The sequence below is a fragment of the Schistocerca gregaria genome, chromosome 7 (genome assembly GCF_023897955.1).
Source record: "Schistocerca gregaria isolate iqSchGreg1 chromosome 7, iqSchGreg1.2, whole genome shotgun sequence".
Lineage (NCBI taxonomy): Eukaryota > Metazoa > Arthropoda > Insecta > Orthoptera > Acrididae > Schistocerca > Schistocerca gregaria.
Window position 1 is genome coordinate 480,003,694 of NC_064926.1, and position 14,987 is coordinate 480,018,680.

The 14,987-nt window shown below is 43.0% G+C and overlaps 1 protein-coding gene across 5 annotated transcripts in view; it reads right to left on the reverse strand.

Annotated features, from left to right (window-relative positions):
- The window catches only part of LOC126282259 (zinc transporter 1), a 268,171-nt gene that overhangs the window by 57,634 nt on the left and 195,550 nt on the right, over positions 1–14,987 (reverse strand). For 3 of the 5 annotated variants that reach the window (XM_049981856.1, XM_049981857.1, XM_049981860.1), the window contains 4 exons: positions 5,292–5,476; positions 3,193–3,317; positions 2,667–2,764; positions 1,526–1,779 (listed from right to left, as the gene is read on the reverse strand). In XM_049981856.1, coding sequence (XP_049837813.1) covers positions 1,526–1,779; positions 2,667–2,764; positions 3,193–3,317; positions 5,292–5,468 — 654 coding nt within the window. In that variant the 5' untranslated portion in view covers positions 5,469–5,476. Of the gene's footprint in view, positions 1–1,525; positions 1,780–2,666; positions 2,765–3,192; positions 3,318–5,291; positions 5,477–5,667; positions 6,314–14,987 lie in introns of those variants that run through there. The other 2 variants (XM_049981859.1, XM_049981858.1) reach the window with 2 other exon arrangements.

Genomic DNA, 14,987 nt, shown 5'->3' on the forward strand with positions numbered 1-14,987 from the left:
AGGGGACCATCACACAAAGTCCGAAAGGTGACAGGCAGGAACACCTTGGGCCTATTCTAATCCCCAGGCCTGCAGGGAGGAAATGGTGAGGGCATCACAAACACCGAGTCCCTAGGCAGAGAAAATCCCCAACTCGGCCGGTAATCAAAACCGGGACCATATGATCCAGAGGCAGCAATACTAGCCACTAGACCACGAGCTGCGGACTTTCAGGATGTGGTATAGAAAATACAATGCCTAAGAAGAAGGTTAATACCTAGAAGGAAAGGTCAGATGTGAATGTAATTTCATAAAAGTACACACCATCAGCAGTTATGTATATGATTAGGGAGACTGTTTTTCTGTGACCATCGGAGTGTATTAGCACTGTTCACATTTATTATTGTTACCGAGCCTCCTAAAGTAAACACCAGATGTTGGGTGATCACTGCGTCAGACAACGAGATGCTGCATACCCATGCAACTTGGGAGAGGTACCTTTCTCCCAGTACAAGAATCCAGGATATCACGGACCACTTACAAAAGTTGGGGCCAGCATGCCCCAGGAAAGGATACAACAGCTTTATAACACCTTTCGCAGTCAAATCAGTGCACAAGTCCAGGCTAGACAATATGGAATGTTATACTGATCGGAGACCTCATACTGCCGAGTTCTTTGTAAATTTGACTAGATTTTGTAATCAGTGAAACAACATCACAGGCCTTGAAGTTGCATTTCATTTTCTCCTCCCCCACTGGGTGCTTCTCTTTTTCGTCAGGCATTGCATTTTTGTTAAATTGTAATACTACAGATTATTAGTTTTCTAGTCACTCCCATTCTCAGCTGCCCCCCCCCCCCCCCCTTACCTGTCTCCCCGACACAAATCTGTAGACTCCGAGTGGGATTTATAATATACTGGATACAAGGGTATGCCATGAAAAGTCCGGTATAGAGCTATTACCATTATTTTATGATTATGACAATTCTTTATAATAAAAAAGTTGACTTTTGACAACTCATCATTAATCATGTACAATTTTACATTTAAAAAAAAAAATTATTTTCAATGTCTATTATAATTTGAAATTTATGCTTGTTAATGTTTTATTTTCATTTATAGATTGGAAGATGACCACTCAGACTAGTAATCATTTGTGTCAATTAGCAATTGAGACATAAAATAATTTTACATGATTTTTATGTATTTTTCCCATAGTCAGCTGCAAAATCCTTAATGCTTAATAATCACTACTGCTGCTGCATTCACAACTACTCCCCTCCACAAACGAAGGTAACTGAAAAATCTTTATTTACAGATGATATTTAGTTTGCTTTGTGCATGCAAGCACTGAATGCATGAACACCAGACAATATACAACTCGTGCTATTACCAACTGTCGATCACGAAATTATTTAACTGAGGTATGACTCATAACTGGACCAGTATGATATGTAACAGCAATTATGGTCTGCCCAGGTCATACAACTTTTCTCTCTCTTGACAAAAGCAAGTCAAAATTTAGAATGAATATGCATGGAACTTACAGAAGCTGATGCAATGACAATCACTGAGCCAAGAGCATCTGCAAGAACATGAAGAAAAACACCACGCATGTTCATCTGTGATGCCGATGATCTTTTTTCATGGTGATGTCGCCCTTTCTCTGAAGGGTCAAATGTTTCTTGTGGTGGTTGAAATGTCTCATCGTTCTCATTATCATCAGTTGAGACTAGCTGCGACAACCTGGTATGACTTCGTGAGAGTCCACCATGTGAATGACCATGTCCATGTCCATGTTCTGCAAAAGAAAGAACAATTGCTCAACTTTCAGATCAGTATACTACATGCAATCTCTCTCTTCCCCCCCCCCCCCCCCCAACCAACTTTTCTCCTAGTTGTAAACTGTACTATTAATTTCACTTCCCTTTCTCTTAAACCCTCATTAGTCATTATTGTGTCATCCTGCCGTCTGTATAGTGAAATCAGTACATAGTTTACGAATGTATCATCTTTAATTGCCTTATTTCTAACACTTTCCTTTCACCTTTATCTTCCTTTAAATACAGAATGAGTGACCTGTCTTTTAAACATTCCCCAAGCCTGTACCTCCTTCCTCTCTGACAAGGAACTAACATTTCCAAAACATAGCAGTTTTTCTGTGTGTGTTGACAGTACTTGTAATTTCTCCTGAAGGGTAATGTTTTTACAGTTTTCTCATGTGTCTTCATTTGAGACAATAATTTGCTATTTCTGGCTACTGCTTTCAACTAACTGCTTTCACTGTCGACTCATTTCTGGTGTGAAGCAGTAGATCAACATCTCATTCAAAGTAACATAAAATAAAAGACTAACTTTTAAATTATCTAAACGTAGCTGAGAAATTATTTTTTCTTCTTTCTATGTGTGTATGTGTCATCAGGTATTTTGTACATCGTTCAGTATCATACTGCATACAGTGACGTCTTTCACAAGGATTAATTTGGACACAAATGCAGTCACAGCAAAACTGATATTTTAATTTTTTATCTGGCAAAAGTTTATGAAGCTGTTGAAGGCATCTGCTCGTTAGTTTTCAACAAATTGCTGCAGTAATAAAACAACAGACTTCATATTGTCACAGTACTCCACTCTATTTAGTTGCAGAAAATTTAACTGTATTATGGAGTCCAAGAGTTTTTTACTCACCATGGAACAGGAACAGCCCAATAATATTTACTACCAGTCCAAGAGTTCCTACTATCACTATCAGCTTCGGCTCATGGATCTCCTCGACCTCTATGAACCTTAAAAACAAACAAACAATCAATGTAATTAATGTTTACAGTTGATTCTCTTAAAAGAGATGTACTAGCCAAAAATCACAACGTTCAATGAACCACTGAAAACCATAAGGGTCTAAAGTATATCACTGTTGATTGAGACACTGCGGCATTTTTTCTTGCTTCTGACACCTGTTGATTTTATGGCAAGTCAGGTTTTTCTATGCAGTAAGCCCACACTGTGTATATGAACATTCACGAAACACTGTCTCATTGGTTTCTCTGACCTTAATTTAAATATGGGCCTGACAACAGTGTATTTTAGGCCCTTATGGTTCTCAATACCACACATTTCAAAACTAAAAGGATGCTTACAGAGAGAGAGAGAGAGAGAGAGAGAGAGAGAGAGAGAGAGAGAGAGAGAGAGAGAAAGGGGTGGGGTGTACACGTACCTTTTGCAAGCTTCCACAGTAATTGAGAAGCACAGTGCAACAAGAAAAACTGCATTTACTAAAGCTCCTAATACCTCAGCTCTGGCCCATCCAAATGTGTTTTTGGACCACTTCTTTGGTGACATCTGCAATAAAATATTCTCATTAAGTGTGTGTGGAAGTCACTTTCCTATAGCGAAGTCGATGAACAAAGATCCCGACAGCTGTCAGTGCTGGTACCAGCTTTCAGCTGAATTTTAAATGGCTGTGGGCGAAACCAGTAGTCAGCTGTGGAGCTGTGACAGCACTGAGGTATTTACACAGAGACATACACAAAACCACATTACATTCTCAGTCAAGATAAGATGCACAAGGCAGCCACAATAAGCCTATTGTAACCATTGGGAAACTTCTTTCCTTGACTTTACTATAGTCACTGCGGCAGGTATATTCCTCAGAAGTATAAAAATTCTACACATCTTCAATGACCAATAGAAACTGTGATATTTGTAAATGGCACAGAGAGAGATTGTAATTAACTGCACATCTTGATAAAAAGTACAAAGTAAATCAATAGCAAAATTGTATCTAAGTCCATCTTGAAGTTTGCACATAGGCCTACAGATACATCTTAAGATACCTTTCATATTCATTACCAAGAATACAAAATAATGTACCATACTGACAGTAGGCAATTAAAACCTTAACTCAACTTTGTTAAATTTTATGGGAGAACCAAAAAAGATTTCTTAAAGAATAAAAGGTGATAAAATGAAGTTAATACACCAAACTATGTAGCACAAACCTAGTTATTGACAGATTAGAGAAATCCATGCAGTTTCAAGTCTCTCTTTCATAATGGAGTTACTGGTTACTGGAATTACAATGTTTTCACAGTCAGCTGGAGTCACAAGGTTTTCATTACTTATGATCAATTTATGCTTTCTTTTGGGCTTTTATCATCATCCACCTTTTGGGCTTTTAACATCATCCACATATGTATTAAGTTATTTCATCCGCTTTCCCTACTGTTTACACATTGCAAAATTTTCCAGTAGTTTATTAATTTCAACTGTAAACTTATTTGTTGTTAATTCCCTTATGTAAACACTTTTTAGCCTCCTCTGCTTGAGTGGTAAACTTCTGTATTTTGCACTCAGTTCTACTGCATTTTCCATAATGTTAAGTTTACCTTTATTCAAATCTGGAAAATCTCACTAACTGCAAGAAAACCATTTTTCAGAAATGTTAGGGAAAACTGCAATTCTTGCTGAGTTGATGTATTCTCTCCAAAATATCACTTGTTTACTAAAACCACACACAAAGAAAGTTCAGTAAAACTACAGAGATATGTTGGTATAAAATTACATTGACTACAAAATCAAAGAAAAAAATTCAGAAAGAAAAATTCAGCATTTCAGAATTTTAACAGCAAGACTGCGGTTCACAGTTAACATCCTCCACTCAAGAGCCAATACATCCAGAGTACACACACATCCAGTGAATAAACATGGCTAGTGATTTTACATTATGTTCAGTTACAATCTTTAATCTATGGTTCACTTTCTTATGAATTGCACTGTACTGCAATAGGAAACAAGCAGTAGGCCTATTGACAACTGTTTTGCCATAAATTAGCCTCTGTTTTGAGAAACAAGTGAGCTGCATATATTACACACCTATCTGATATGATTTAATTTCCTAGGATATCTCTAACTCTACTGCTACTTATATCCACAATGAATGTACAAAAATATAATATCTTTCAGAATGAAACTAGTATCATAAACTGTAATCTCTCTGTACATTACATCAACAACCTATTTTCAATATAAGTCTATATCCACATTGACAGTGTTGTGATTGTCTGGTGGCATGAATCATCCCAGTGTTTTTGGTGCTACTACAGGTTTGTGTACATGTCACTACAAGAAAGGCATCTACAATATTGCATGAAATGTTGGAACTTTTTATGACAGTGAAAGTTTGGACAGCCAAAGAATGACAAAAACAAACAAGTATGGAAGATTACAAACAAACTGACAAAAAAATTTTAGTTGCCCATTTGGAGCCGGTACAAGTTTGTGTGTGTATGTGGTCATATCAGAAAGATTACTCACCTTAACAGAAAGAAAGGCGACGACTAGAGCAGCTACATCACTCAACATGTGAAAACTGTCAGCAACCAAGGCCATTGAATTCGTCACGTAACCAACAACAATCTCCACCAAGAAGAAGAATGTAGTAAGCCAGAACATGGAAATAAGTCTGCACTTCTTGCCCGTGTACCGCCCCATGATTTATACTGCAAAAGAAGAAAAACAGGATTTACACAGCAGAAAATTGTGCACTGACAACACACAAAACACGAATGGTGTTCACGCCTATGGAACTATTTCAACCGACGGCAGAATAACCAGCTAAATCAAAGAAATACATGGTAACAAGAATACTGCTCAACAACATTCATCATAACATTTTCACAAATGCACTAACGTAGACAACTGGTAGTCGGAATCTGCAGTGGAAGCTCCAGGTTTGTAGCAGAACGATGAGATAAGCAGTTTACACACTAGCCTACAATCGGCAGTTGTCTCTTAACAGTATTTTCCACGGCCGTTTTCCCCGTAAATTATTCCACGGCAGCACGGAGGTAATATTGAACATGAGCATCTGTTACAGCAACGAGAAAAATGCGCCAGAACAAGACTGCGATGTCTGACACAATCAGCTGCTCCGCGATGTACTCTGAGCACAAACAGACGAATACATTACACAGTCTATGAGAGATAAGCACAGACCGCTCACCGTCTGATGTAACTGTCGACTAACAGCAGATGTTTAGAGCACTCTCCGCTGGAAGCCACAGGCAGCAGGCACTATACGAGCTGTAGGAGGATGCGCGGCAGGCCGCAGTCGGTCATACTGGGGACTGCACGGTTTGTCCGTATAGCGCACGGCACCACAGCTCAGCTGCGGCGTTTGCACACGGCACACGGGTCGGCTCGCGCCTGTTCTCCGTCTTGCCTCCCGGAGCCGGCGCATTTCCGGACAGGGCAAGCCGTCAACCGCCCCCGTCGACGCCGCCGCCGAGAGGCACGTATTGCCCCCACATTCAAAGGCACACGACGGCGCGAGGAGTGGGGGGCGGCGGTGGACGGCCGGCGGAGGCGCGGGGAGGCCGGTGAAGGCCATCCACAAGGCTACTCGCTCCTACCACGGCCAGGTGCAGCGCGCGTCATCGCGTTCTTTCGAACTCGCTTCTGGAACCGCCAATGACTGAGGCAACCGTTGCGGCGTGCTACATCAAGGTACAAGCCCACATGGTTTTGATCCGATTCATATTGTGCTTGCCACCATGGCGCGCACGCACGCGCGCGCGCCTCTCTCTCTCTCTCTCTCTCTCTCTCTCTCTCTCTCTCTCTCTCTCTCTCACACACACACACACACACACACACACACACACACACACACACTTTTTTCAAGTCAAGGTTCCGGCAATCAATACATTAAATTACGCAGTCAGTAGCGGAATGAACTAGAAGGCTTCCTACGAATGAGAGTTTAGGTGGCTGTGGCTGACCTTCCCTCAGTTGTAACAAATGATGAGTGCCACTTTCGCTTAGCGCTTTCCTCTGCTCTCTTCATGTGAACTCCGTTTCGACGTAACATTCCCCTTCTTCGAGTGCCACTGTTCTTTGATGACCACTATTTCAACAAGAGGGACTCCCAAGGCTAAGAGATTCCTTGTTGTCAGAAGTGACGTTGATTTAGGTTAGCTTTGAAACTGTCTTTTTCTGTGACCTCCAACAACGCAACCACTGCCAGTAAATTGAGAGCAAAATCATACGAGGGCTATGCAGAAAGTAGGGAACGTTTCCGTCTGACGGCCTAGGCGCGCGCCGATCGCGTATATTCTGGTATGTGCGTGTTCGGCAGCTCAGTCGGCATCCATCCGCGACAGCGGGAACGTCTCTGCTCGTCTGGTTTTTTTCGATATTCGAATCTGAAATGTACGCTGCAATCGAAAACCCCGCCAGTTGTGAGGTGCGGTCTGTGGTACGGTTTTTGTTGGCAAAAAACCTAAACCCTATAGAAATTCATCGTGAACTGTGCGAAGTGTACGGAAACAACGTAATGAGTGAATGTTTGTCCGGAAATGGTGCATTCGGTTTAAAAGAGTGGACGCCCGACCATCCTGACTGACGATCTTGTCGCTAAAGTTGATATAATAATTCGCGAAAACCGTCGGTTCACAATAACCGAGCTTTCGCTTTCTTTTCCCCAAGTTTCACGGACTCTGTTGTTTGAAATTGTCACTCAAAAGCTAGGCTACCACAAATCTTGTGCACGATGGGTGCCCAAAATGCTTACAGAGCACCATAAAGAACAGCAACAGGAGCCAACGTTGACATTTCTGGAGGCCTATAACAAACATTGTGATTCATTACTGGATTGAATCGTAACCGGTGACTAGACTTGCGTGAAATAAGTCAATTGCGAGACAAAATTACAGTCCATAGAGTGGGCGCACACAAGGTCCCTCCCAAAAACCAACAAAATGTTTTCAAACCTTGTCAGCAAGGAGGTTGATGACGACAGTGTTTTGGGATACGCAAGGCGTGCTTCTTATTGATTCTCTCAATCGTGAAGCAACCATAAATTCTTCCCAGTACTGTCAAACTTTGCACAGCCTTAAAAGAGCAGTTCAAAACAAATGCCGAGGAAAGCTGACGTCCAAAATTTTGTTTTTGCACGGCAATGCCCGACATCACGCGGAAAACGGCACTTAAGAACTCCTTAATTCATTCAAATGAGAAATTTTCCCTAATCCGCCCTGCAGCCCCGATATCTTGCACCAACTACTTCCACCACATGTTTCCCCAAGATGAAGAACTGGCTTGCAACGCAGCGCTTTGATGACGATGCGGAACTCCAGGCGGGCGTGACTCACTGGCTGAAGTATCAGGCGGCAGAATTCTACGACGAAGGTCTTTCCAAGCTTGTCCACCGCTATGATAAGTGCCTCAATGTGTTTGGTGACTATGTGGGAAAGTAGTAGGTCAGTCGCTCTTTCAGATGTATTTCTTGTACTTAGTTTTTTTTAAGCCATAACGTTCCCTACTTTCTGAATAGCCCCCAAACTTCGGATATCACACATAAGGGACACACACAGAAGTCAAGGATGTCAATGGCGTGCTCATGTTGGGCAAGTACACTGTAACTGCTCTAGCAGGCTCCTCAAAACGCTGATTTTTGTCATGCTCACAAAAACTGGAGCTTCCCAAGAATTTTAATACTGTGTTTAAGTTTCCCGATATGACATTTTCACCACAGAATCGAAAACGTCGCTTAAAAAGTAGCGCACTATTCGTTGATTGTGGAATGCAGCGAGGAAATGAAATTTTATATCTTGAAGCACTGGTTTTCTCTCATGTGACAATACAATAACATCTTATTCTTGTTTCCTGTTGTTTCAGAGAAGCTACTGTTGATAAACATGAAACCGTGATGGAGCCCTTAGACAAATAGAAGGCTTAGTCAACATCGATTCCCTGAAACTGATACCAGCGAATGAGGACATGATACATCGAAATAGTGCTCTTGGATGGCGTTACGAATTTCAGCACGTTGACGCAACATCCAGTAACTACAACGATCGGGTTACCACGACCAATGAGTTGAGCATCAATCACCGATGAACTCAAACACAATGAGTATACGTAACAGATAATAGAAAATTTGAGTATGATGAAAGAGTCAGTCTGAGTCGATCTTTTGAGACGTTTATGTGCGAGTTATCACATCTTCTCAAGGAGGTATAATTTTTAATTAAACCTGGGTGTTACAGTTCTATCTGGAGACAAGAAGGCTCTCAGAATTACCGCGCGACAGATCCTAAAAGTTGCCAGACCACGCAAGAATTTTATGGCGACGCCTTTTTGAGACAGTAGGAACAAGTTTTCATATACTTTACAGCATGTGGATCGACAATTACCAAAGAATGCAATCTTTCTCCTTTGGACAAGCATATTTTACGGGCAAAGATGCAGGACTCACACATGAGATACACCAAGTTGCGCCACCAGAATCCTAGACCGCAAGCTTCACCCATCACAAATCACCAGACGACCAACTGGGATGGGGCATAGCGCCACTAGCTATATACATTTCCGATTGACGACCAAAAGTTTTATGTCTGTTTGGACGCTTGAAGGGGCATCTGAGATAAGGAGCGTGTAATAACTCACTAAAAGACTGTTACGGGGATGATTTTGTGTCAATAAATAAAGACGGCTGCAGCGCAGTGAGCCAAATTGATGAAATACTGACATTTAAAACGAATTTAAGTTTCTTATTCTTTAATGCCTATCATTAACGAGCTACGGCTGACTGTACTTTACGTTTGAGACAGATCTCTGTAAAATTTTGTCAACTTGTCAGGAACTTCAGAAGCAATCGGACACACAAATTAGCGCGCAGCGTCTCAGAATCGGTACCGCTTGGTAAATGTGGAAGAAGTAGCAAACATCAGAGCCGCCATCGGCGAGTTATGGCCGATCTACGCGAGTTTCTGTGACTGGGTTTGTTTGGCAATGATGTCTCGTATCTGCAGAGACTAACAAGTAAGTGTTGTTATGGCGCACGCAGGGGTTGTACGCTTTAAGGACGAACGTGGGCTTATTTAATAATCGACCCTAACTAAGTCAGTCTTAGATCTACTTCTTGACAATATTTTTGCTATCTGATGTTGATATTCGGCCTTGGCCGCCGCCTTCCCTCAGACGCTGTACACATTCGATAATTTTGCCGTTGGTTATCACAGTTAAACAGTAATGCTGGTGGGGACAAACACGGTTCATTCAAATATTTGTAGCTCTGCTATTCTGCGATACGATTGTTACGCTTCCAGATGAAAGGATGCGGAGTCGACGTCAGTCTCCACACCGACAGTGTTGACATATTGCTCCATCATTGGACAGACTGGTCGTTGCGGGTAGAGTGGTTTAGCTTGCCTTATACCTGGAGTGAAAAACGGAACTGTGGCTGATCAGGCCACTGCCCAAAACGCATTTAATACCTGTCTCATAGAGTCCTTCCTCTCCTATGATCTGTGCCCCTGCAAGGGGGAACGTCTGCTCTACATTTCCTCGTTGTAGAATCAACCCCGCGAAAGTGACTGTGCCGATTTGTCGAACGCCAAACTGCCGGAGAAATGCGGGCACGGAGGTACGCGGACGGCAGCATTTGCGGACACCACTTGTGCCAGATAGTTCGGACATTCGCTCCGGGCCGAGAGAAGGTCTCCTTCCAGCTGGTAGTGTCTGCATATATCCAAAGTTACAGTGTCCGCGTCTTCCCTGACGCAACCAGCACATACAGGTCTCCATACGCAGGCGGACGATTGCGCCAAGTGGTGTCCGCAAAGCCTGCTGTCTGCGTATCTCCGGGCCCACATTTCTCCGGCAGTTCGGCAATCCCCAAATCGACAAAGGCACATCCGAGGGGTTGTTTCTTCAACGACTAAATGTACAGCAGACGTTTCCCCTTGCAGAGGCGCCGGTCATAAGCAAGAAAGGACTATGTGCCCGGTACTGCACGAATTTTGGGTATTGTGTGCGCAGTGGCCTGATCAGCCACAGTTCCGTCGTTCACTCCAGGTATAAGGTGAGATAGACCACTCGAACCGCAACAGCCAGTCTGTTCCGACCCGTTCGCTTGTGTGCAGGTGACGTGTACGCAATCGGATGCCTCGGTTAGACCATCTGTCGTCTGCCTGCTTCCCCGACCGCTGCCTGCCAGTCCATATTCCGTCGGTGCAAGCAGTTGCCGGTGTCTAGAAACAGTCGGACAGTTTGGCAGACGGGACGGAGGACCAGTCGGGCTGTGAATGGGCGCCTTGAGAGGCCTCCACACGTTCAATATTTATTGAGAATAGTGTATTGTAGTTCTCACCATATTTTAGCCACCATCGATATTTATGTCAGCATTTTCATTTGGCAATGTGGTTTAAACAAGCCAATTCGTCGAAGAACGACTGAACAGAGAAATTATATATGTCATGCAATAATGCGTTTTGGTAATTTTAAGTAAAGAAAGTGTGTTTTTTGTGACTATTATTTTGTATGGTATGAAGATAAATGCTGTTGCAGAATAACATGCAAATATAAACAAATACGGATACAAGTATTCTATATATACAGATTTCGATTTGCATGTAACTAACCATCGCTACATCTGGATGTTCAGAGTCCTTAATCATTCGTGATAATGTCGCGAGATTGGTAAGAATTTTACATACTACCAGTTAATTGAATAACTGTTCAAAGTAGGAACAGCTATCTGTAATCGTGATATAGGATCCTGCCGCGATTTAACTTGAGAAGCTAAAACTGTGTTCTAACTTTCGAAATGAAATAAATGTCCATGATATTTATTCATGCACCACATTCCGAACTGTTAAATATAATCGGTTGCTGCATAAGATTACGCTAACAAAAAAATTTTGTAGTAAAACACTACTCAAAAATTCAACCTAAGGAACTGTGTTTTGTTTTAAATGTGTAGTACGAAGACACACACGGGTTCATACACTATTTCTGGTATATTCTGAGGCCAAACTGTGCTTTCTGTTTATTTGCAGACTAGGATACATGAAGTGTTATTTGAAGACTTTGCCTTTTCATGTTGCACACCAACACGTCCAGCCCTTGCTTCGGAAGCGAAGTCAGCACAGGAATTTGTATTTCGACCAGTGCCACGTTCACACAGATCTTGAGGAGTGGAGTGGTAGGCAAAGTACTGATGGACAGGAGGTGGAGGGGACAGGGAACTCATCCATTCGGGCCAAGTAAATCCTTCCATGAACCGGCTTTATCCACTAATCTCCCGTGTCCGCTGATCTCTGGAAACCGATCCTTCATGTAAAGTATAAGCGTGCGCGACCACAGCACACTGTTATTGCTTGTTACGTATCTGTGTCTGTTTAAAAGCAGTTCTTGAGTCAAGGTCTCGGTTGAAAGAAATGGGTTGCGCTTAATGAGAGAAAGAAATCGCTGGTTACTTGAAAATAGAAGTGCAGTTTTGTTTTTGTAAGTGGTCTAGTGCCAGTCGCTGCATCAATTGTCAATTCCTTGCAGTTTTTCTTGGATTTTGCTACAGTCTTTGGGCTCTGCAAGCTCCCTGCAGCTGTCAGCATCGTCCGCACGCAACCTCTTGGGAGTTTCCGACGCTGCAGTGACGCGGTATTTCCTTCTTTCGCAACTACGCGAAATCGAACCGTTTTGCCTTGTTTGACTTAAGCGGTATTCTTTCAGCTTCATTTTCTTGGTAAAGAATTGAAAATTCATCGTTTGCGCATTAACAGCAGGGGCGATGAGCCAAGTATGCTGACTGCCAACTGACGAAATCTGGAAACTCGGAAACGTCAAGTCAGTTATGCGGTACCATTTCATATACATCTGCACACATACTCCGCAAGCCACATATGGTGCGTGGCGGAGAGTACCCTGTACCACTGCTAGTCATATCCTTTCCTGTTTCACTCGCCAACAGAGCGAGGGAAAAACAGCTGTCTATATGTCTCCGTACGATCCCTAATCTCTCTCATCCTATCTTCACGGTCCTTACGCTAAATGTATTTTGGCGGCAGCAGAGTCGTTCGGCAGTCAGCTTCAAATCCCGGGTCTCTAAATTTTCGCATTAGTGCTCCGGGAAAAGTTATGTCGCCTTCCCTCCAGTGATTTCCACTTATGTTGTCGAAGCATCTCCGTAATAGCTGCGTTTTGTTTGAACCCATCCACAAATCTAGCAGCCCGCCTCTGAATTTCTTCGATATTTTCAACAACTATTTGCAGTTCACGACTCCTCTGAGACAGGATAATGGTACATATACACTCTAGCGCCAAAGAAACTGGTATATTCACGCGTATTCAAACACAAAGTCAGTAAACAGGAAGAATACGAAGTTGTAGTCGGCAACGCCTATATAAGACAAGTGTCTGCCGCAGTTGTTCGATTGTTTGCTCCTGCTACAATGATAGGTTTTCAAAATTTAACGAGTTTGAGCGTGATGTTATAGTCGGAGCACGACCGATGGGACACAGCATCTCGGAGGGAGCATTTCACGAATGTACCGTGAATATCAGGAATCCGGTAAAACATCAAATCACCGACATCGCTGCTGCCCGAAAAAGATCCTGCAAGAACGGGACCAACGACGACTGAAGAGAATCTTTCAACGTGACAGAAGCGCAATCCCTCTGAAAATTGCTGCACATTTCAATGCTGGGCCATCAACAAGTGTCAGCGTGCGAACCATTCAAGGAAACATCATCGATACGGGCTTTCGGAGCCCGAAGGCGCACTCGTCTAGCCTTGATGACTGCACGACACAAAACTTTACGCCTCACCTGAGCCCGTCAGCACCGACATTGGACTGTTGATGACTGGAAACATGTTATCTGGTTGGACGAGTCTCAATTAAAATTCCATCGAGCGGATGGACGTGTAAGGGTATGGAGATAGCCTCGTGAATCCATGGACCCTGCAGGTCAGCTGTGGACTGTTGAAGCTGGTGGAGGCTCTGTAATGGTGTGGGGCGTGTGCAGTTGGAGTGGTATGGGACCTCTGATACGTCTAGATACGACTCTGACAGATGACACGTACGTAGGCATCCTGTCAGGTCACCTGCATCCATTCATGCCTCTGTGCATTCCGACAGACTTGGGCAATTCCAACAGGGCAATGCGTCCAGAATTGCTACAGAGTGGCTCCGAGAACACACTTCTGACTTTAATCACTTCCACTGGCCACCAAACTCCCCAGGCATGAACATTATTGAGCATATTTGGGATAACTTGTAACGTGTTGTTCAGAAGAGATCTCCACCCCCTCGCATTCTCAAAGATTTATGGACAGCCCTGTAGGATTCATGGTGTCAGTTACCCCCAAAGAGCACTACTTCAGATAATAGTCGAGTCCATGCCACATCGTCTTGCAACATTTCTGCGTTCTCGTGGGGGCCCTTCACGATATTAGGCACGTGTAGCAGTTTCTTTGGCTCTTCAGTGTAATATCGGAATTGTTCCACATCACCTTTCTTTTCCTAGTCCAATCACAGGCGTTGCGCAAGAATACGACAGCTTGTAAGCTTTTTAATATGCTCATTTGCGAATTCACGTTTGCTCGAACGTTTTTGCTTCTGTAACCTTTTACTTTGTAAAGATACCAAACCCGTAACTAATAATCGGTAATGACTACCTGATTTCGGTGACTACTGCATATCCTTAGCCCGTTAGTAGGTTGCAGGCGGGGCAGTTTCGCAACAATGGTCGGGGAGTCCCCTACAAAACTATGCAAGCTTGGCAGACGCTGCAGTGGCAGTTCAGTATCCGAAGATGACGATCGCGGTGCGGCCCAGAGGAGGAAAAAGTTAATATCGTCGAGGAAATATTAGTTCGACTGAAATTGTGAGAAGTGGCGCGAACAGAGGCTGTATTTATGTATATGTGCGAAGAAGTTTTGTGAATTTACAAAAGAAGCTTCGCAAATTAAAGTAGCAAAACCTCGTGAAGTAACACGTGAGTGGCAGCCATAGATACCGCACGGCAATCTGAATATAGTAAAAGCGACCGTCGACATAACTGATGACAGTACAACCAATCGAGGTTTCTGGATAGACGGTTAAATCTTTCTTGACGGAAATTACGTGGTGAATCTTTTATTGAGATAAAGATGAATGAGTAATGAGAGACTGATAGATTGGGTAGGGAGCCTATATTTGTTTCAATGATAAATAAATTTGGGTAAAATTG